The sequence below is a fragment of the Carex rostrata genome, chromosome 11, assembly GCF_964058835.1.
Source record: "Carex rostrata chromosome 11, lpCarRost1.2, whole genome shotgun sequence".
Classification (NCBI taxonomy): Eukaryota; Viridiplantae; Streptophyta; class Magnoliopsida; order Poales; family Cyperaceae; genus Carex; species Carex rostrata.
In genome coordinates, this window is record NC_135928.1 from 1,815,576 (window position 1) to 1,838,772 (window position 23,197).

Here is a 23,197-nt window from a genome sequence, read left to right on the forward strand (position 1 = left end):
CCTTTATAATTTGTGCATTGTTCATCTTTTTTAAACAACCAAAAAAAAAGGATGAATCGTGTATACGGGGCGAAATCCAGACAATTTTTTTCGAACGAAATCATTAACATAGATTAATTGCTCTTGCTTAAGGAAAACAAACAAAGGTAACATCTGATCAATATAAATGCAAAAGGAATCATACAAATGATATAATTTGTTTATTATTAATTAATTTCCAGCTCAGAACAGAACTAACAAGCAAACCTAAACTAACAATATACTAATTCCAAATTCCCTCTCTCCCATTCTCATTTTATAATTTGAATTAATGTTTCCCTCTCTTTCCCTCTCTCTACATGATTGAGCATGATATTATATTTTGAGTTGCCTGTGATCGATTCTCCATGTTCCTCAAGAGGATGACTTCCTGCAAAAAAAAATGTCAAATGTAATTAATTAAATACATTAATTATTACATATCTAAATGATGTTGCTTAGATTATTTTCTCTATATATTACATACTTTCAAAAAATAAAAGAACAAGGGAAAAAAAATGCAGTAGTTGGTTCAGAATACACAAGTTTCAGATGAAACTGTTGTTCATTTTTTTTTTCCTTTGCTGTACGTTGTGAAACAAACATTAGTTTATCTTACAAAAATCAAGTTGAGAGTTTGAAATTTCTCCTGGAATCTGGGTTGGATTGAGTGAACATTCCATCAGGGAATTTGAAAGCGCATATGACAAAACTGCCTCTTGGTTCTGTTCTGTTTGCCCATAGAGGTTCAAGCCATAGTCATATGTACTTGGGCTCACTGTAGCAAGCTTCATTGAAAGAAACTGTTATACGAATAAAACAAAAGAACTTTTTTAAGTATACACTTATATTAAAAAAAAGAGATTCATCTCTATGCCCCACCCCCCCCCCCCCCCCCCCCCCCCCCCCCCCGCGCCTCCCCGCGCAAAACATCAAATTTTCTGGAGGGTGTGATTTAAATCATTAAGCGCTCTATAATATAAAAAATGTTTCTCCCATTTTTATTTAAATTTACCCACAATTGGCCCTGTTTTCGTGTTGTTCACAAAATTAAATGATGAGGATGAAGCAGAGGCACCTAGGACAAGTTATGAACACTTTATGTGCTTGGAGACCAAATTTTACATTTTTTGGAATTTTTTTACTATTTATTGAGCCACTTTGAAAATCGCTGATCCAACGGTGCCTTTTGGTTTTACTGTTGCCGTTAGATCAACGATTTTCAAAGTGGCTTAATAAATAGTAAAAAATTTCCAAAAAATGTAAATTTGGTCTCCAAGCACATATTAATATGGAGATTGTATTGAGCGGTTTGGATCGGCTATTTGGACTTTGAAATCTCAAAAACTGACTCATTATAACTTAGACTGAAATTATAACGTTATGACATTAGCTGGACTATATATATATAACGTTATGCTAGTATGATATTTCCTGTGTCTTGTAGGCTACCATAGATTTATCATCTTTTAAATTAATTTATGATATTTTTTTTAATCATATATATAGGGTTATTTATGTAACATAATGGTTGATATTAATTAATTGATGATAGCTATAAATGCTTGCTATAATTTAGAATTATTTATTATAGTACCTTGTTGTTATAAATTAATGTTTGTTACCTCAACTTGATTCTGCAAGGACTGAACATAATTGATGATCTCATCCAGCATTGACGCCTTTCCTATCACCTATATATAGCCCCCACAAAAATGTAAAATCAACAATTAAGATAATTTCTCTTTGCGAACTGAATATATATATATGTACATGAAACATCGATCTCTCATATACAAAATGCTAAGAGATACAACCTTGTCGCAGCCAGGAACAAGACCTTGCAGTGTTTTCATCCTTGCACTTATTTTTTCTCTCCTTATCTAAAAAAAAAAATCTATGAGACAAAAGTGAATTTATTGTAAGTTTCAATACCACCTAGAGCTTGTTCTACCAAACAGAACCATGTTCATGATATATAAGAGTGTGCTACTTATAAATTTTCTTATAGTAACTGTAGATTTTTCATATTTAAAATCTAAATCATTGATATGAAATGAATAAAATAGCCGAAATATAATAACATTTGATGTATAAAGTATATTCATTTATTTCAGATGGCTGCTATATATTAATATTATTATTAAATTTATAAAATTAAAAATAACTAATTTACCATTAAATCCATAACAATAATTACTGCTTTTAAAATCCATAAAATCTATATTTGATAAAAGGAACCACCATAGCAAAATCTATAAAATTAATCATTGCATCATGCAAGGAGGGAGAGAGGTGAGAGAGAGTACTCTTTCAGCAATGCTGTGACTATCAGTAGCTTGACCTCTTCTTGCTCTTACACGGATGTACTCTTTTGAAATTTCTCCTCTAATAATGGCCTCAGCATCTCTCTTCTCACCATTATTTGCTTTATTTTTTGTTTGGTCTTTACGCTCTTTGATCTACAAGGCAACATCGTTAACAACTTAACATTGTAATATATAACTGAATGAAAGTTAGATGATCAACATCGTTAAGAACTTAACACTCTTCTTCTTTGTTTATTTATTTGATTACAGCAAGGGAACTATCAAAACAATGTCTTCCTTTTTTCAATTGGTGGTAATAACTAAGAGTTAGGCTGGGGTGCTATGGATAGCATAGTGGCCTCTATGCTACGGCTCAATATTCGAGTTTTCAAAATCCAAACGGTCGATCCGAACCGTTCATCTTATTCTCCATATTAATATCTGCTTGGAGACCAAATTTTACATTTTTCTGAATTTTTTTACTATTTATTAAGTATTTTACAAAATTGTTGATCCAACGGTGGCTGCACAAAACAGTAAAACCGTTGGATTAGCGATTTTCAAAGTGGCTTAATAAATAGTAAAAAAATTCAGAAAATTATAAAATTTGGTCTCCAAGCAGATATTAATATAGAGAATAAGATGAACGGTTCGGATCGACCGTTTGGATTTTGAAAACTCGAATATTGAGCCGTAGCATAGAGGCCACTATGCTATCCATAGCACCCCAGCCTAACTCAATAACTAATAACATAATGATATCCTGAACCGCTTATCAGATAGAGAAGTGCATTTTGTATTAGAAACAAACAAGCATGGTCATCAATTCGTCAAAATAGCCTACTATATATATATTGTAAGTTATCAAACGAGATATTGACAAAGCGAGAGTTTAATTAACAAATATTGGAACTGGGTATATATATATTTTTTTTAATTGCTGACAAACCGAGAATAAGAGCTACTATTTGTTGGTTTTTCTACTTTAGTGCTCTTTAGTTGTAAGTTGTAATTATATAAGCGTACCTTGGACTGAAAAGAGCTCGTGCTATTTCCATCTGGAGATTTTCTTTTCTTGTGCGCAAATTGCTGGTGAGCTTCTAAAGAAGAATACGGACTTTCCATTAAAATGGAATTGTTTTGCAAAATACTGGAACAGTCTACCAGAAAAGTGTTGTAGTTGTGGGAATTAAATGGTTCCATTTTGGGTAGGGAGAGAGAGAGAGAGAGAGAGCGGCCAAAGAGACATGCAGAGTTTAACAGTTGATGCAAGATCTAATGTTATCCAGTAGATATCACCTCTTGGTTTATATGAAGTAGGTAATTTTAATGAGAGAGGCTATATATGGTATACTGTGCATACAGCGCAGATTGTTTTGTTTTGTATTACGAATTATTTTCGTTTTCAAAAGTTAAATAGTCAATTTGGATCATTTAAGTGATTTCTATATAAAAATATACTTGCAAATTAGATTTTGCATTTTTTTTAGAATTTATTATTTTATTAAATAAGTAGAAAATCAACTTCTGATGGTTTAGAGACTTTAGATCAACTAATTTTCTACCTATCTAAAATAATAATAATAATATTCTAACAAATATAAAATTTTATTTGTATGTATATTTTTAAATTAATTATTTTGAATTTTAAAAATAAAAATATTGATTTATGGTACATACAAAAATACTCTATGCATAGTACTGTAGCCTCGCTCAAGTTTGATTATTAATTATGAGTGAGTCTATGGTACTATGCATATTACGATTTGGCCCATAATACGGCTCAATATTTGACTTTTCAAAATTCTAACGGTCGATCCGAACTATTCATCTTGTTCTTCATATTAATATGTGTTTGGAGACCAAATTTTACATTTTTTTGAAACTTTTTTACTATTTTTTTAGATTTATTGAAAATCACTGTTTTTGGATGGTCCAGAATTTTCAGATCAAGTGATTTTCAAAATATCTAAAAAAATAGTAAAACAATTTCAAAAAATGTAAAATTTGGTCTCCAAACACATATTAATATGGAGAACAAGATGAACGGTTCGGATCGACCGTTAAGATTTTGAAAACTCGAATATTGAGCAATAGCACGGACCAACCCGTGATATGCATAGTACCATATACTCACTCATTAATTATTTACTAGAGAGGCAGTTCAAGAATAACTGGTTACCCAATTGTACACACAAGGCCCCATCTTATATTAATGGATCACATTTCACATGATCTTTTAAAACAATAAATGGTTACTACATGATAAATGTCCAAGTACTATCACAATTGGAAATTTAAATTCAGAATATACTAATATCACCTCGAGTCTATGACGGTATTAAAACTTTGAAGCTTCAAGTAGGTGTCAAACCTATTAATATTATTATTACCAAAATAAATTAATCTTACAACAACATGTAAAGACTAATTAACCATTTACCTTGTTATTAATTGAACAAAATAAATTCAAGAGAATTATTTTGTTCAAATTATTGCCACACTTTAGAGGAGCACATTATTTGCAATTGGGCAGTGGAAAAAAATAAAGAATGTGCATATGATCATGTCAATTTGGTTGCTACGTACTCAAATTTAAGAAGGATTAAGTTGCTTGTTCTATCTTACTTCTTTTATTTTTATATCACATATCACGTTTGACAGGTTAATTAATGGCTTAATTAGTCTGTTTAAAAGAGTAATATATTAAAAAAAAAATTCTGATTATGACAATAGAATCTACATGAAAAGTAAGTATGGATTAAGTTGTGTACAATGGTGTAGAGTGGGACTGAGGGAAACAGTAAAATGGGTCTGGCAAATTTGGATTTCAAATTATATGTACATAGATAGTGCGGGCAACAACTGAGGACTTTGTAACTATTTTTTATTTGTCAATCAATTTGTTGAAGCTCAACGCTACCAATCTTAGAAAAAAAAAAGTGTGAATTAAATAAAACGCGTTGTAATTTCATCTTACTTCTTATGTTTTACATTCTGTTTGATACTTCAAGTTAAAAATAATTAACGGGTTCACTTTACTTCTTACTCCACAACAAACATTACTGAGTTGTCATTTTCTATAACTACGAATAGTGATTTTATTTTTATTTTTTTATTTTGAGAAGTAATTTAATTATAATTTTATTTCACATCAATTGAGATTTTAAATTTCAACAATTCTAACAATAATTTTTTTTGTTGTACCATCATATACAATACTTAAATTATATACTTTTTTTATTAATAGAGATCTATAAGTTCAATAACAAATTTATAAAAAAAAAAAAAAAATCACTGCTCTTTTGCTGAGAAGTGAATTTGACGATTTGCTTAACGATCTAGGGTTTGACAACTGCCACATCCCTCCCCTCTCTTAATTCAACTCCACCCCTTCTACTCTTTGCAGTCTTTATTCTCGACATCTCTCTTTTTCTCGGTTCTACGTTATCGAGTCGGTTGGAGAATGAGAGAGAAGAGTAGAAAAGGAGCCGAGCAGAGCTGGTTGGAACTAAGAATGCGATATCGTCGAAACTCGTAGTGTAGAGTCTATATCTCCCTTGGAGCGTAACGGTGAGTGGATTTGGTCGTCGTCGGAGCTCGACGGTGGTTAAAAAAAAAAAGATTCAGTCGTGGAGCGAGATAGCGTTAGGGTGAACAACATCTCGATTGAAGCACAACAGTGGGTAGATCTGGTCATTGTTGGAGCGCGGCTGCAGTCGAAGAAGTGTGTCCGGTCGTGAAGCGATATGAAGATTAAAGTATTATAATGAGCGCGACGGTGGTTGAAAAAAAAAAAGATCCGGTCGTGGAGCGAGATAGCGTTAGAGTGATCAACATCTCGATTGAAGCGCAACGGTGAGTAGATCCGGTCGTTGTTGGAGCGCGGCTGCAGTCGAAGAAGTGGATCCGATCGTGAAGCCATATGAAGATTAAAGTATTATAATGATTAAGAGAAAATTAGAATATTATAGTAGTTTAGAGAATTTTATGAGAACAAAAAGTAAATTTAGAAAATGTGGTCATTTGATCAATTGTTTATTAATAAAATTGTTAGTACATATTTAAAACTACTAATCTTGAAAAAAAATTATAAATTAAATATTTATTTATTTATTTATTTTTGAAAAAATATTATTAAAATTATCCAAATAAATTGATCTCTCATATTATTTGATATTTTGATTCATTGCTTCCGTGGCTTCAAGGCAGGGAATCTTCAGAATAACAGAAAGGCCGCGCCCGATTAAAATCTGATGGTTTCGCAGAGACTTAATTTTGCATGGTTTTATTCTTGTAATAATGTGTGTGTGATCTTATGTGTAGTGAGTAAAGTTTAATAGCCAATGGGTTGAAAGTCATATTTAACAAAGAATAAATGACTTTGAGCGAATGTCAGTCTACAGACCTACTTACCACCCAATTAGCAAATGACGCATGGCACAAGAACCGATCGTCTGATCTTCACCGGACAATGACAAGAACTTAATTTCAAACCGTCCAATTCCTAGGTTTTATTCCGGCGCAAATAATGTGAAATAAATGATTGACTCTTTTATTTGTTTTTTTCTCATGTAATTAATGGGGTTTCAATCACAAAAGGTGTAATGAAATTTAGTAATTGCGAGTGATGATGTTACTCCTATGGTTTATTCATTGGATTGAGGTAGAGCTGTACAAAATTGCTCGAATTCGCAACTCGCTCGTTAGTAATTCGCTTTAACTCACTCATTTACAACTCGAGTTGGCTGACTCGTTTAATAAATGAGCTGAGTCCAACTCGGTCATTTATAACTCAACTTATGTACTAAGTTGTATGAAAAATTGTTGGATTCTAAGTTGTTGTTTGCTTTGGAGTCGTTCGGCAACAAAGGATTAAGAGCTTAAGGAGCGCTAAGGAACCGATGTTCGGTTGTCTTAATCCGTGAGTTTTGCTAAGGAAGCTAAAGGAAGGGGTATGGATGCCTTAAAGTCCGGGCAGAGGATTAAGATCCGGGTAAAAGAAAGCTAAAAGAGGTGTTCTTAATCCGCGCTAAAGAACCGGTGTTCGGTAGGATTAAGCGGCTAAAGAAACTAAAGGAAGCGGATTAAGCCTTAAGGAGGCTTAATCCTTTGTTGCCGAACAGCCCCTTAGAGTTGACATATTAGTTCTGTGTTAGATTGTTTGTATTTAGATAAATTATTACTATGCCACTTCAATTGTTTGTGTATAAATAAACAGATATTAGTGTATAACAATACTTAAAAACTTGACTGGTTAAACGAGTTATAAACAAGTTGCGAGTCAACTCGAGTTGAGTTCGAGTTGGCTCTACAGCTCGTTATTACCATCTCAACTTGAGTTGACTCGCTCAGTTATTAAATGAGCAGAGTTTGAGTTGGAGATAACTCCCTCAAACCTGACTCATTTATAGCCCTAGATTGAGGCTTGGGAGCTCATCTATTTACCATAGTATTTCATGTAGTGGGTTATATTGTCAGCATTTTTATCGAAAAGGATTGATTTTTGCAAATTAAGAACTAAAAAATGTTTATTATTGATGGTTCATGTATCTCATTTAACACAATGTACTCATCTGATAAACATAAATAAACATATTTTACATAAAGTACAATTTCCTGTACTAAATATTATATATATATATATATATATATATATAGAGTACGGCTAACGCGCTTCCTCTAGCATATGGACCGAAATGCTTCCGGTGGAAAGTTGAAATTTCAAAATCCAAAAAGTCGATCTGAACTGTTCATCTTCTTCTCCATATTAATATCTGCTTGGAGACCAAATTTTACATTTTTCTGAAATTTTTTACTATTTATTAAGCCATTTTGAAAATCGCTGATCCAACGGTAGCTTCTGATTTTTACTGTTTGGTAAGCCACCGTTAGATCAACAATTTTCAAAGTGGCTTAATAAATAGTAAAAAAATTCAGAAAAATGTAAAATTTGGTCTCCAAGCAGATATTAATATGGAGAAGAAGATGAACGGTTCAGATCGACTTTTTGAATTTTGAAATTTCAAATTTCCACCGGAAGCATTTCGGCCCATATGCTAGAGGAAGCGCGTTAGCCGTACTCTATATATATATATATATATATATATATATATATATATATATATATATAAATTTAACTTGCATCAACTTGTTGAGTTATTTTTATCTTTGCAGTGTTCTTAACTAAATAACTCCATTGCGATTAAAATTGAATCTTAAACAATAGATTGTGTCTTAAAAATCTTTAGTGATATTTTCTGATTTTATTTTTAAAAAATTCTTTATTTATTTTCTATACTTTACAACATTGTAATTGTTTTAACACCCTTGATGTTGGTACTAGGGGAATATATAGAGACTTAACCTCCATATTTCTTTTTCTTTTTTTTAAATAAAAATCTTGACTTGGTAAACAAGAACTAACATTTGATTTCTTTTCATAAAAAAAATTGCTAGTTAGAAATCCGGATGAAGAGTTATTTATTGACATCGGAATCCGGAAAGCTAGACCTCTAATTTTGTCTAAAAGGAAATAATAACTTGGTACACAAATAGTTGCATACCAGTCCGACACAGTTAAACCGGATTCAGGAACCACTACGCAGGCGATCATAAAAATGGTGGGCTATTAATTGAGACTTGAGAGGAAGATGTTGATTCATCATTTCATCTAATATTCAGAGCGTATTAAATGTACCACAACAACAAAAAGACGTGCAAGAATCTACATTTAATAGCCATTCAGAGGTTAATAAGCTTTTGTCACTATGAAAGGCCAATTTTGTAATTATCTCATACGAGACGCTATTCAGTTGGTAATTGAAAGGACTAAAGGACTATAGTATTTATCGTCAGATACTCAGATCCATTATTTATATTTGTCCGAACGCTTGCACCAATATTGATATTTATTATCGAATTTTGACGCATCGAACTTCTTTCCAATATAAATTCGCACTTTTCATCAAGAGATTACATCAAAAATCGCTAGACGGCGTGCATATATAAATTTTAATCTTGTACAAAAATTTATTGCATCGTAAAGATGAATTTTATTTAAAATGGAAGGATTGAAACGTAAAATATATAATGTGTGATTATTTAAATTTAAATTTAAGTGTTCACTACAAATTATTTTTTTACCACGAAAATATAAGTACACATTTAGTATTTTAATTAAAGGGGTGACTAAGTAACTTTGGTATGATAATAGATCCGTCTCGAAGATGAGTTCATGATCAGAAAACAAATTCAAGTAATTTTTTGTACCTCCTTTCTGACTATGTTCCATGATGTTCTCATAAAACAAATTAACGTAAAAGAAGTTAGAAGTTCAATAATAAAAGAGGAGGAATTCACTTAAACCGTTTTTGGTGACATCCAATTACACCTTATATTTTTAAAGTTTTTAAAGTTCAAATAATTAATCCAAATCGTTTAACATGATGGATATATTAAAAATCGTTGTTTTCAGACTATTGAATTTTTGTACCCATCTTAATAAGTAGTAAAAAAAATTCAAAATTTTATAAAATTTGATCTACAAGCACATTTTAATATATCCATCATATTAAACAGTCTGAATCATCTGTTTAGACTTTATAAATGTAGGGTGTAAGTGTAATCCGGTATCACCAAAAAAGGTGCAAGTGGATCCCTCCTCATAATAAAAATACACTTGAAATATATGGATTTGTTTGGAAAATCATCCACTATCTGCAAGGATTAAAATGCTTAATACTGTCGGTATGAATACTTTTGTCAGTAATAGTAATATTTTTCGGAAATATAATATTTTTTGATTTATCCTCGACAATAATCATTTTTAATCCTCACTGATAATGGCAAATTCTTGTAATTTAACCGCTATTATAGTATTATTTCTTAATGCATCAATTGTCACTCGTATATATGTTATGGTTTTCATAGCTTTTTCTGCTGCAAATTAAACTCAGAGGTTTCAAAATAATGCTAGAATAGCACTATTTTTCTATTTGACTAAAGTTGGAGATAGGTTAATGATATCATTGATAGTATTAGTAGGAGATAGGTTAATGTGCTTTCAGTAGCATATGGGCCGAAATACACACGGTTCAAATTTGAAATTTCAAAATTTAAAAAGTCGATCTGAACCGTTCATCTTGTTCTTCATATTAATATGTGCTTGGAGACCAAATTTTATATTTTTCTGAATTTTTTTACTATTTATTAAGCCACTTTGAAAATTGCTGATCCAATGGTGGCTTAACAAAACAGTAAAACCGTTGGATTAGCGATTTTCAAAGTGGCTTAATAAATAGTAAAAAAATTCAGAAAAATGTAAAATTTGGTCTCCAAGCACATATTAATATGGAGAACAAGATGAACGGTTCAGATCGACTTTTTGAATTTTGAAATTTTAAATTTGGACCGTGTGTATTTCGGCCCATATGCTACCGAAAACGCATTAGCCTATCTCATATTAGTAGTACTTTATTTTTATTATTGAACACGCTAAGCACACTCTTCCTATTATTCTTTCACCATACTCTCATTTTTAGTGCTTATCTTTGAACAGTTTTCCTGCAAAACAGTAATATTTCTTGGATAAAATAAAAGTGCAAAATATGGCCAATGTGTTTTCACTATTGTACTAGCTAGTAGGTGGCAAAGCATTAAATGCTGCTTGTAAAAAGCTTGGGCATTAATTGGTACTTGATACTGTTTTTTTTTTTTTTTTTGTCATTCGATACTGTGTTTATATATATAGATATGATCGAGACCTTGGCTTAGATTGGTCCAAGATATTTTTTGATTTAGGACATTTTCTGGCATTGAATTGTGGCCTCTTGTCACAACCCTTTTCATTTTGGGTTCTCACTTCTCAACTCAACTTATAAAGCTGACACTTTTCTCGCGCCGGGAAAAAATAAAATCTATGTATATATTATTTCTATGTAATTTACGCAGAGGTGGAAAACAAAAACAAAAATATAATATATGGACCTTAGTCAAGTCAAGGTGGTCCCCACTCTCCGCCAAGCTAATGAGGTATATAGTCATATAGAGCATTAGGATCTGCACCAGCTACTCAGTGCTGATTCGGACTATGCCCAATTTGAGCAGTGAATAGACATAAATTATTTCAACACGTTTCACCGTTCAAAAGAATTAATAGTACATAAAATAAAATAAAATTTTAATATCGGAACATCAATTGATATGCATATTCTTTTCAGAAAATAATTGACATACATTTCAGAAAATAACTCTTTGTTAACAAATAGCACTTTTATGAAATTATGCTCTTGATATACATAGACCCTGTTATTTATTTATATTATGTTGCCCAGATTATTGGTTTATTAACTTAATTTCGTAATAAATTTACTCATTTTTGCGATAAAAATTATACATAGACCTAAAAAAATTTATGAAGGAAAAGAGATATGAAGGTAAAAAAATATAAATATTATAGTTTTTATCTCATTTAATTTATAAATTTTTTATTCCTTATAATTTGTTAATCCCATTATTTTAAAAGATAAAAGTTATTAATAAATGAAATGATAAAATATTGTATAAATAAATTTTTTCATAAATGATTAATTAAAAAAACCATATAAAATGTTGGATAAATAATTTTACATAAATTACTAGATAAAAAATTATATTTAAAAACGAGGGAAAATACAATCACTAACATTTTTAGGTCCGGCAAACCACAGTACAGTAACCCATCACTGGACCAGATGCAGCTAAATTATGTGTTGGCATATAAATATAATCATGTCAATTAGGATTTTTAACATTGACCGGGCTGCAGTCAACATTAACTAGACCAGGTGCAGCTAAATTATTTGTTGGCATATAGATATAATCATGTCAATTAGAATTTTTAACACTGACCGGGAAGCAGTCAACATTAACTGGACCAGATACAGCAGCTAAATTATTTGTTGTCATATAGATATAATGATGTCAAGTAGGATTTTAACATTGACCGGGATGCAGTCAACATTAACTGGACCAGATGCACCTAAACATTGATGGACCAGTTGCACCTGAATTAGGAATTTTGACATAATTGACCGGGCTGCTGCAGTCAATATATTTGATTCAGATGGAAGTACCAAACAGAGGACTGTATTCTAACCAACTGATAAACGCCACGTATGATATGATGTCTTAATTACTTTTTATTTGTTGTTCTTATGTTTCAAAAAAATAGGATTACTAATTATTGTTGAGCCGGGTTCTCGCGTTTCGAGCTTAGGCTCTTAACTGCAAAATTATTCAATATTTGCAAGTTTCAAAGGTTATGCATTAGATTATCATGCACCACATTCCTTAATGAATCACCGGAATAAATTGGAGCTTTAGCGCAATTGTTATTGATGGGCATCGATACGCAAGTAACAGTGCTTCAGCACTGCTTAAATTTTTAACCTCATATTTAATTTAATTTATTTAATTAAGTCAGGTTGCGTACTATAAATTATAATTTATGCTTACTGTTGGAACAAACACTTCTCTTCTAACTTTTCTCTCCTTCAGTCACTATTTCATTTTTTATCTGATTGAGAGAGAGAGACAGATATAGATGATTTATATAAAACCAATGCACATTTTCATAATGGGTTGGCATCTATTCATAACGGGTCGGGTTTTGGATTTGGGTTTTCCATAACAGGCGTACCATTTAATAAATCCAACAGTTTGGGTAATCTGGATTGAGAGAAATAGATTGTGCTTTAATGATAATTCATGTAAATTTGCTTATAGTATATTGGAACTAATATAATAGCATTGACATTTTCTTGTGCATGAGTAGGAGAGATAATTTATAATTAAACTTACTCATATTCTTCCATGTGATGTCAATAATATAATTTCAGTTTTAGGTACAATAGAACCAGAGGAGGATCGATCTGGTTATGCAATATGGCAACAATGTCTGAAATCTGAAATCGACTCAGATGAAGATTTGTTGGATCTTTAAACAAGTGCTTTCAGTTTTGTTTTCTGTCAATTTTGAATATTAGTGCTTAAATGACTTTTTTTTATTGTTTTTTTTTTTTTGTATAAGAATTCGAATGCAATTTGTGTATGTGAATGTAAACATTAAGATCGATCTTTCATATCAGCTATTTGATATCTTGATCTTTAACATTTGGTTTTGATATATCCTCACTTTTCTCAGATAAAAAAATGATGCTTACTAAAATGCTCTAGATTTTAGTGCTTCGCAAGCAGTTCCAAATTGCATGTCCAATCGGCCCATTTAGGTTATCCCCAAAAATGACTAATCGGCCCATTTAGTGGTTGCTTGATTTGACGATTGTGTTAGATTTTGTATAGCCTCGTTGGATGGCAAAATTTGTGGCCTTCTCGTAGAGTAGATCTCCACCAAGGCACCAAATCAATTGAACTTGGTATTGTTACTCTCTTGTATATTTTTCCCTTAATTCAATTCATCTTCTGGTGAATTTTTTTCATACTTTCCTCTTTTCTTGTGATTTATGGTGATTTGTAAATGCATGGTGAAATTATCTTTTAGTTTCTTATTTAGCACAGTATATAGTTATTGATTATTTATTACAGGTTCTTATCATGACGGATTTAAAAATTGTGATTTGAATTAGTGGTATTTTGGATGGTAGTTCAAGTACATGAGAGGTGTTGGAGGAATTGACTCTTGTAGTTAAAATCCCACAACAATCAAAACTGCTCAAAATTTATAAAAAGTTTTGTGTTAATTAGGCGGGCATCAGGCTGCTTTAATTGGTTGCAAGTCTGGTTTGAGATTGTTCTTATTATTGTATAAGGATAAGCTAATTTGAGGTTTTGACTAAGATTTTGTGTTGTCAGTTTATATCCTGTTCTGGTCAAGTATACTTCAGATACATTCAAAATTAGGTTTTGGTAGCTTCCAGAACTCTAGTTCATATTGATTCAGGTAACAGTTTGATTGATTGAGATCAATCAGGTCTGAGGTTTAAGTTTAACCAGGTTCAAGTCTAGTTGTTTTAATTTTTTTCTTATGAATTGATCTTACAAAAGGTATTTATTACATCTATTATATAAAGTTATAAACAAATAAAGCGAAACCCAAAAAAAAAAGTTACATTTCCATGTACCTTGTGTATATATTTATTTTTTGTTGCTCTGAAAAACTCTAATTATCAAAATTCAGATATATTTATCCTATGCAGATTATAGATCAAACACAGATCTTTGAAATAAATTAATTTTCTCATAGCTCCATCCAGTACTGGCAAATCAATCTACATAGGGTTTTCTTGGCCTAGTTCTTTGGTTTTAATAGCAACATCTGGGGTAACTCCACCAGTAGTTGGCCTGAAAATTAAGAGCATCGTAATTACAGTTAAAATATTAAACGAACAAACAATGTGAAGTTAACTTGAAAATTTTTCTAACAAGTGCAAAAGTAGAAACATATACTTTTCCCAAAACAACTTCAGAACCAGCAGCATTTAGTCATGTGGCTTTTTAACAGTAACCGGTACAGGGACAATCAGTATGAACCAAACAGTACTGGTAAGTAATATAGAGCTTATGTTTATTTTTGATAATACTTGTGCCTATTTACATACATCTTTTGGGATCAAGCAGGAAGGTGCAGATGAAAGTTCCATATTTCTTAGTTCCCCACAGTGATATAGCATACCACAGCAGTAAATACCAGTACAAGAAGCAATAAAAATATAAAATAACTTTGTATTAATAGATAAATTGAAATTATAAAGAAGAGGGATATTAGCACATACAAGCCAACAGAGACTTTGAAGGCATCATAGATGACCCATTGAGCTGCTGTCAATGTTCCAATCATTACTATCCTTATCGGGAGGCCGCGTGTAAATAGCCCCAATAACCCTAGATTTTTCACAGCCTACAATAGAAAATTAAATATTATTATTTTAGCAAAACTATACAACATCAATATTAATATAATTTGTGTTAGTGTGGACAATAAATAATAATAATAACTGTTTTCAATACTGACAACAGAATTATATGTTACGCATCAGGTCCAGAGTTCAACACTTTTTTTCTTCTTCACAAAAATACCCAGTTCTTTATTAACATCTCAGAAATAAGTAGAAACAGTTTATTTCCTGCCAGGATATTTTGTAAAAAAGATCATAACCAGGGATGCTGGTTTAATATGATGAAAAACCATGTTGGTTTCTACAGAACTGATTTATGTTTCGATTTATAATCAAAGTATAACAGCTTTCTGCACTAGCATCCTACCAATTTTGAGAACTTTTGAAAACACAAAATTAGAACTAATCTGAATACTTACATCACCAACTGTGGCACCTTTGGAGTTGTTGAGGAATGAGACAAGGTTATCGGCTGGGTGGGAGATAAGGGCGCAAAAGATGCCAGCAATATAACCACCAGCAAAACTGATACCCAGCTGGAGGGGTTTGCTGCACTCCTCCTTTGGTACAGGGATGGCTTTCTTGTAAATCAACTCAACAATGTTCTCAAATGATGCAAATTTCATCATGGTATCTGAACAGAAAGAAAAATAAATTGATTTTTCACATTTAGCACTATTGTCATAATTGAGGCAAACAAAATATGTTGTAATCAGTAAACAAAAAATTATTGTATTTCAGCAAAACGAATTGAGAAAATATGCCAGTATCAGTTTTTGGGATCAGTTAGAACAAGCCTAAATCATGACCACTTATAATCCACATTACAAGTTTTCAACAAAGGGTATTTAATATATAATAATATTTAATAAAGAATGTAGAAATAAAATTCTCACATGGAATTTGACGACCCCAGAGAGGAACCTGTCCTTTGAACAAACTGCATTTGAAAATTTTACAATTTCAAAATAAATGTCAGAATTTGTAGATAGAATATACATGCCACACTTTAATCTAGGATCCAGGTGATAATACCAAACTACCAATGCTCTCTAAATCATAAGACTAAGAATTATAATTTATACAAGTATCCCCTGATTTGAATTGTAAACATTGGGACCTTTAATGATCATGGTAAACTTATGATTAATTTGCACAATGAAAGTATTCTAGCCTACGGGCGTTTTCTCTCAAAAAAAGAAAAAAAAATGAAAGTATTCTCTACTTACCCCGCAAAACCTTCGGCCCGAATAATCTTTGGAAGACCGTCTTGTAAACCACGAGCAAAACCCGGCTGAGTCTGAACCCTGACCTTAACCGCCTCCATAGGACAGAGAGCCACATCAGCAATCACCTCTGCCGAAGCAGACCCCGCAAGATAAATTAGAGTCTTATATTTTGCTGCATGCTCAGGTCCCGCCATGTCAGAATAGTACTTTTTGAAAAATTCATAGAACCCATATTTGCTTGCGCCTTGCATGCTGTAGCCTAGTAGAGTTGGTGACCAGCCTTTGAAGAAACCTCTTAACCCCTGTTCTTTGTGTAGGATGTTGAAACCTGACATGGTGCTCTTGTACTTTGTTGGATCAATCTGAAAAATGTTAACAGTGCAAAACAATGAACTTATCGCTTTTGTTAGCTAATATTCTTCTCAAAAGACAATTTATATTATGCGGTTAATTGCATGGAATGTCACTATATTTTGCTAATTGGTGCTCCCTGAACCTAATTAACTTTGTATAGCAATTATGACAGCCTGAAAAACTACAACATTAATTTTAACAACTAAAAACATTAATTTCAACAAGTAGGAGGGGGAGAAATAAAATTAAGGTCACCTGCATATTACACTTGACTACATCAAGAGGGGTCATGGCAGTGTGTGTGAGGCCACAGCAGAGCGCTCCACCAACACCGCAGGCTGCATAGAACTCCTTCGAGTACATCTCAATCTTGCCACGTGTCGGTTCAAGAGGTGATTGAGCAAAAACAGAAGAACTATATCCATCTTTTTGCGAAGAAAAAGATTTGTTATTGCTTGAAAAGATTGGGTTCAATGTATAATTATACATGATGTTTCTCTTAGATGAATCCATTCCCTCTCTCACCCTCTCTCTTTCCTGCGCGCGATATTAATTGTGTTGTTGTTTTGAAGTCGTGTAAGAGACTAGCTCTTGTTATTCTTGTGAAATAAGCACCAGGAGAAGACGAGTTTGACTGGGCTTTGGCGTGGGGAGAAAGGTCAATGGTTAATTCTATGATTAAGACAAGAGTTGACTGCACTTGGAGCAAGGAACCAATATGTAGGAATTTTATGCAGGAACTTTTTAAGTACATGTTTCACATGTTTTTTGTGTATGCAGTGGCGTGGAACGAGCAAACAAAGGAGGCTACTTGCTCCTCTCATTAAAACTATATATAAAAATAATTATATTTTTGAACTAAAAATAATTATAAAACTATATTTTGTCCCACCATATCTCATATCCTAGCTCCGCTACTGTAGTCTATATATGTAATTGAATTCTGATATTTCAAATGGAAAAAACACTCATATTAATTATAAATATATAATAATAAGGATTTGAATATGATTTGAAAATTTTTGAAACTTTAAAAGTTAGTTTACAGCTTGAAAAATATTTCAATTATTTGATAAAGCCCAATTATAATAAAATATAACCTACAATTTTAAGTATGAACAATATTTTAATTTTTTTTTATAAATGTTGTGCTTGTAAACAAAATATTGTATTTCAAAAATATTTCTTCTAAAAGTCAATGAATATATTACTAAATAATACACACCTTAAAGGTTGGCTTCATCCAAATAAAGTGTAGTTAGAATTAAAGACATATTTAATACTTTCATCTTCTTTTTTTTAATAGTGGAATGACCCACTGATTTTCATTAAGAAAACTTATTATATTATTTGTACCACTGTTACCATCACTCTGGTACCAGTTTCAAATCCTAGTTATTACATTGCAAAATAGGCATTCATGCATAATATGGATCACATCACATATTTCATTTATATAAGAGAAATTATTTATATATAAATGTACACAAGAACTTATAAAAAGTAAATATAATGGTACATTATTCATATTCTTTATTTACAATTTGCAATTTGAATTATTAATGAAAAACCACATGAAGGTTCTAAACTTCGAGTTAGGCTGGGGTGCTATGGATAGCATAGTGGCCTCTATGTTACGGCTCAATATTCGAGTTTTCAAAATCCAAACGGTCGATCCGAAGCGTTCATCTTATTCTCCATATTAATATCTGCTTGGAGACCAAATTTTATAATTTTCTGAATTTTTTTACTATTTATTAAGGCACTTTGAAAATCGCTAATCCAACGGTTTTACTGTTTTGTGCAGCCACCGTTGGATCAACAATTTTGTAAAATACTTAATAAATAGTAAAAAAATTCAGAAAAATGTAAAATTTGGTCTCCAAACAGATATTAATATGGAGAATAAGATGAACGGTTCGGATCGACCATTTGGATTTTGAAAACTCAAATATTGAGCCGTAGCATACAGGCCACTATGCTATCCATAGCAACCCAGCCTAACACCTAAACTTCTAATAATTGCTCTCTCAAATAAATGTAAACCAGGTGTATGCGCGCATGGGAACAAACTTTATTGTAGCTGGTCATCCGTGACGGCTTAAGAGACAGGTCAAATCACGTACGCGTAACACCTTCCGACCTTCCGTGAGCAAAACAAATGCCTCCACGAGTCGTGGAATCGGTTAACTTTTTTGTAAAAGTCAAAAGAATGATACCATTTCTCAGGCGTTCTCAGCCTCAGAGATCCTTTTACTGTGTACTGTAAATTAATAGATGCATACGGATGGCATAGATGAATTTTGTTGTCAAAAATAAATTGTACTTTAATTAATTACTATTATTTTATTTTTTTTACAATCTTACATGCCCTTGGCTGCTTTATTGTATTTTATTTAATTATTGAGTAAAACTTATCTACTATAGATAACATAAGACTTTATGTGCTACGGTCTCAAAAATCTATCATATAAATTTTAAACTTCGATCTAAGTATCTCAGTAAAGATGAGGGTTCTAATACCTCATGTCTTTCATACATCATCATACCTCATATTTTATATCTTCGTTTTTAAAGTTCAAATTGTCGATCCAAACCGCTCAACATGATATTCATACTAACATATAATTGGGGATGAAATTTTTGAATTTTTTTTAATATTTTTAAGATAGGTAGAAAATCGTTGTTTTTTTCGTAAACTTATCAGGTACGGGTACAGATACAAGTAAAAAAAATCATTATCTAAACAGATAAAGGTACGGATAAAAGCTATTACGTACATGTTACTCAATCGAGTAATTATAAAAGAAATTATATATATTACATATATTAATTAGTAATGAATATTCATTTTTCTAACTACTTTTGATAGTTGTATTACATTTAATTAACTATTAAAATACATCAATAAATTTCATTAAATAAATAAATTTTAGAACTTTAAAATACGTGTGTGTATTTGTGAAATGAATGTGTTTTAACTTTTAATATTTTATTTAGTAACTAATAAAAATTATTATTATTTTAATATTATCCGTTATTTATCCGCTGCCGTATCATTTTTTAACAACCATAACGGATAAAGGTAGGATACAGATAAGAATAGAGTACGGATAAGAACAATTTGTAACGGGTACGGATATGAAAATACGTCCACCCGACTTTTATCGTACCCGTTAACACTCCTAAAGAAATCTCACTAAACCCGACTCACCCGTTAGATCTGACACAACTCAAACCTGATTAGAGACGGATTTTTTTAAAGGAATGTTGACCCGAACTCATATTGAACCATCCGAAATCTAGATCTGATCTGGTTAGCGGTTATTCTCGAAAGTCAAACTGACTCGACCTCATCAGCCCGACCCAATTCTGACCGAACCCATCTAATTGCCATCTTTAATAGATATAAATATCACCTCTAAATACTCTAATAAAATAAATAATTTATGTTAGTCAAATGTGTTGAATGTGTTTTGTTGAATAATATGGCAATTAGATTAGTTTGTATGATATTATATTATTTTTATATTTATTTCTAAAATTAATTTTTTTTATTTCGCCTCAACCGAACGAACTGAATTTTCATTTATTAAGTTAAATTCGATTAATTTGATTCTGTTTCTAAAAACTGAATAAAACTTTAATCGAACTATTTTCATTCGTTTTTAACCGAATTTATTTAATGAACAACCTTAATGCGGAGACATCTGAGATGAAGAAATGATTTGAGTCTGATACGCATCGAACTCTAATTTGATTCTAATAAATTCTGTGTCCGTCTAATCTCATTAGAATAGTCAGACCAAAATTAATTGTTCCCCTAAGATAAGTCTTAGACAACTTGGAATTCTGATAGTACGAGTCAGACCCAAATTCATGGAATCTGCATTCTCTGCATTAACGTACCGTTTGAGTTTATCTGCGGACCGTATAATTAAAATTCGAACTAATTCAACCCACACCTGTAAACACCAGATTTTTTTAATATTAGTCCGGATTTAAATCGGACAATACAAATTTTAACTCAAAATTTGAGTTAACTCGGAGGATACGAATTCACCATCTTAGCACTGCGTGGAGAGAGATCATGTGCGTGATCGGAAGTGAGTTTGCTAGGTGGATACGGGCCTTCACCAGAGACGAAAAGGCGATGAACATAAGGAACCTAGAGAAAAAGCAATAGAGAGGAGATGAGAAGAGAGCGATAAATTAGAGAGTTCGGGGGACGAGAAAGAGGGACGAGAGAATGAGCTAATAATTTCTATAAAATTTCGGTTGCTCAGCTGCTTGTCCGTGTTGCTTGCTCCATCTCTTTCTTTCGGATGGCTAACTAAGTCAATTTGTATACGGCTAAGCTACTTGATAATTAATCCTCCAGTGAATTAGTACTTGCGGCTCTGCTAAGTTACTGTTCTGAACCAAACGCCGAGCTAAGATGGCTTGTGGCATTGGCTGCAAATTGATTGGCAGAGTAGGATAGATTGCCGAACTCATATCACCTGAGGTAACAGAAAATTTGAGTTTAGATCCGAACTGTCTGAATCTGCTTTGGCACGAATATTAAAGAGAACCCGTACATTCTATCTCGGGCCGGATTGGTCCCGATTCTGATTGGACGGTCTACATCTAAACTCAAAAGTTATTGTTACCACAGAGGATGCGGACTCGAGATTGCCTGATGTTTTCCAATCAAGATTATAGTTGTGACTTGTGAAATATGGAACCGGGTTTATGGTCCGATAACTTTGAGGCGTCAAGTATTGGGAATTCGGATCCTCCTCGGTACCGAACAAGGCAATATTTTAGAATTAGTAGATCCGCACTGTTCTTTTAAACTTTGCACGAATCTTAAAGGAAACCCCTACAATCAAAGAGGTACCGGTTTGAGTTGGATCCAACTGGAAGTTAATCTGTGCCATTAAGTTGTGAGCCCCACCGTTGAATACGTATACGTGAGAAGATACTTGTCGTAAGTATTGGTACCTATTAGCTGCAGTGTTTTCTCAGATTTCGCTCTTGCTTCTGTGAGGCAGCATTAATGCTTCATACGCTGATGGGCTAATTTAGCTTTTAATTCAGTGAAGATTGCTGCCATAGCCAAGTGTTTTTTTTTTTTTTTTTTTTTAAAAAAGGGGTACATTGTCTGTCCCTTAAATAGTGTTTATTGCCTCTACATGACTCTCTTTGGTGCACTGTATATAGTGATAGTTGATGAAGTGGATAGCCGTAGAAAGTCTCGAAAGATTTAGTCAATTTATGGTTGCGCTAATTGTCACCATGTTGTGAGATGATGTGATCAAAATTTTAATTTTATTCACCAAATTCACATCTATATTTTTCAAAGATGATTGATTTTCCTTGAGCAATTGCAAAGTTTTATAACCATGTTCGACATGAGAATGTATGTCTTTACTATACACTAATATGTCACAGAAGAAAGTAAAAACAATATAAACTTCCTAAGATTTGAAAAATGTTGTTCATCAATACTTCGAAAGTGCTTGGGCATTTGTAAGTCCAAAGGCATCATCTTCAATTCATGTAATTCTTCATGAGTGTGGAATAGAGTTTGTGGACATCTTGCTCATCCTTGTTTGATGGTACCTCCAGTTTAGATGAGTATTGTGCATTTTCCAATTCATCTAATAAGTCATCTATAATAGGTATGAGATATTTATTCTCGATTGTTTTTTCATTTTAATTTCAATAATCCATGCACATTCGCCATTTTTTTTAACATATGTCATATAATATGTCATATAAATATACACATATTATCCTGTAAACATACATATTGTACTTGAAATTATGACAGTTGTGGTAGTTGAAAGCGTGTCAGAACTAAGTTAAAAAGGAAAGGCTTTTACACACGAAGATTTTTGAGGGACTGTAATCCGGAGGACATTACCTTTTCTCTTTTTTTTTTTAACCAACAAAATAGGCGTAGAATATGAACTAGTGGATGACTGTATGAAAGAAATTTTTAATAGCAACTCAACTGTTCGTCATATTCTGTTAAAACTTGTTGTAAGAGGGGATCAAATCTTTATTTTTGTAAAGCATTGCAAGTATATCTTGATCAATCAGGCTTATACGACATGTAAAAGACGCCGACTATCAAAAGCAAAAGTAGTGCTCGAGCTGAACGGTTTGGACTTGAACATTAATCAGTTCAATGAATTGCACAGGATTTTAGGACCATAATTTTAAGAGTGCCCTGGTGCATGCAAAAAACTACAATATCCAATGCTTGCTGTGTTTTATTTTTAACTTCCACGTCTAAATGATCCCACAGCCGGAAACAGATTCACTCTGATAATTCTAATTGTCTTTTTATATTTCAACTGTGTGCTTAATAATCAACTCAATCAGATCATTAGCGCACAAC

The 23,197-nt window shown here is 32.2% G+C and overlaps 2 protein-coding genes across 2 annotated transcripts; both read right to left on the minus strand.

Annotated features, from left to right (window-relative positions):
• Positions 1-282: 282 nt before the first annotated feature.
• LOC144562327 (transcription factor BC1-like) lies at positions 283-3,530 on the minus strand. The gene is made up of 6 exons (XM_078311531.1): positions 3,354-3,530; positions 2,328-2,480; positions 1,836-1,901; positions 1,644-1,712; positions 638-821; positions 283-409 (listed from the first exon to the last, which is right to left on the minus strand). Coding segments are annotated over exons 1-6 (651 nt in total). The 3' UTR covers positions 283-407.
• Positions 3,531-14,461: 10,931 nt separating this feature from the next.
• LOC144561805 (mitochondrial phosphate carrier protein 3, mitochondrial-like) lies at positions 14,462-17,427 on the minus strand. The gene is made up of 6 exons (XM_078310901.1): positions 17,062-17,427; positions 16,453-16,814; positions 16,120-16,163; positions 15,643-15,857; positions 15,101-15,225; positions 14,462-14,669 (listed from the first exon to the last, which is right to left on the minus strand). Exons 1-6 carry the CDS (start codon positions 17,317-17,319, stop codon positions 14,597-14,599), a joined length of 1,077 nt encoding a protein of 358 aa, XP_078167027.1. The 5' UTR covers positions 17,320-17,427; the 3' UTR covers positions 14,462-14,596.
• Between the last annotated feature and the right edge of the window lie 5,770 nt (positions 17,428-23,197).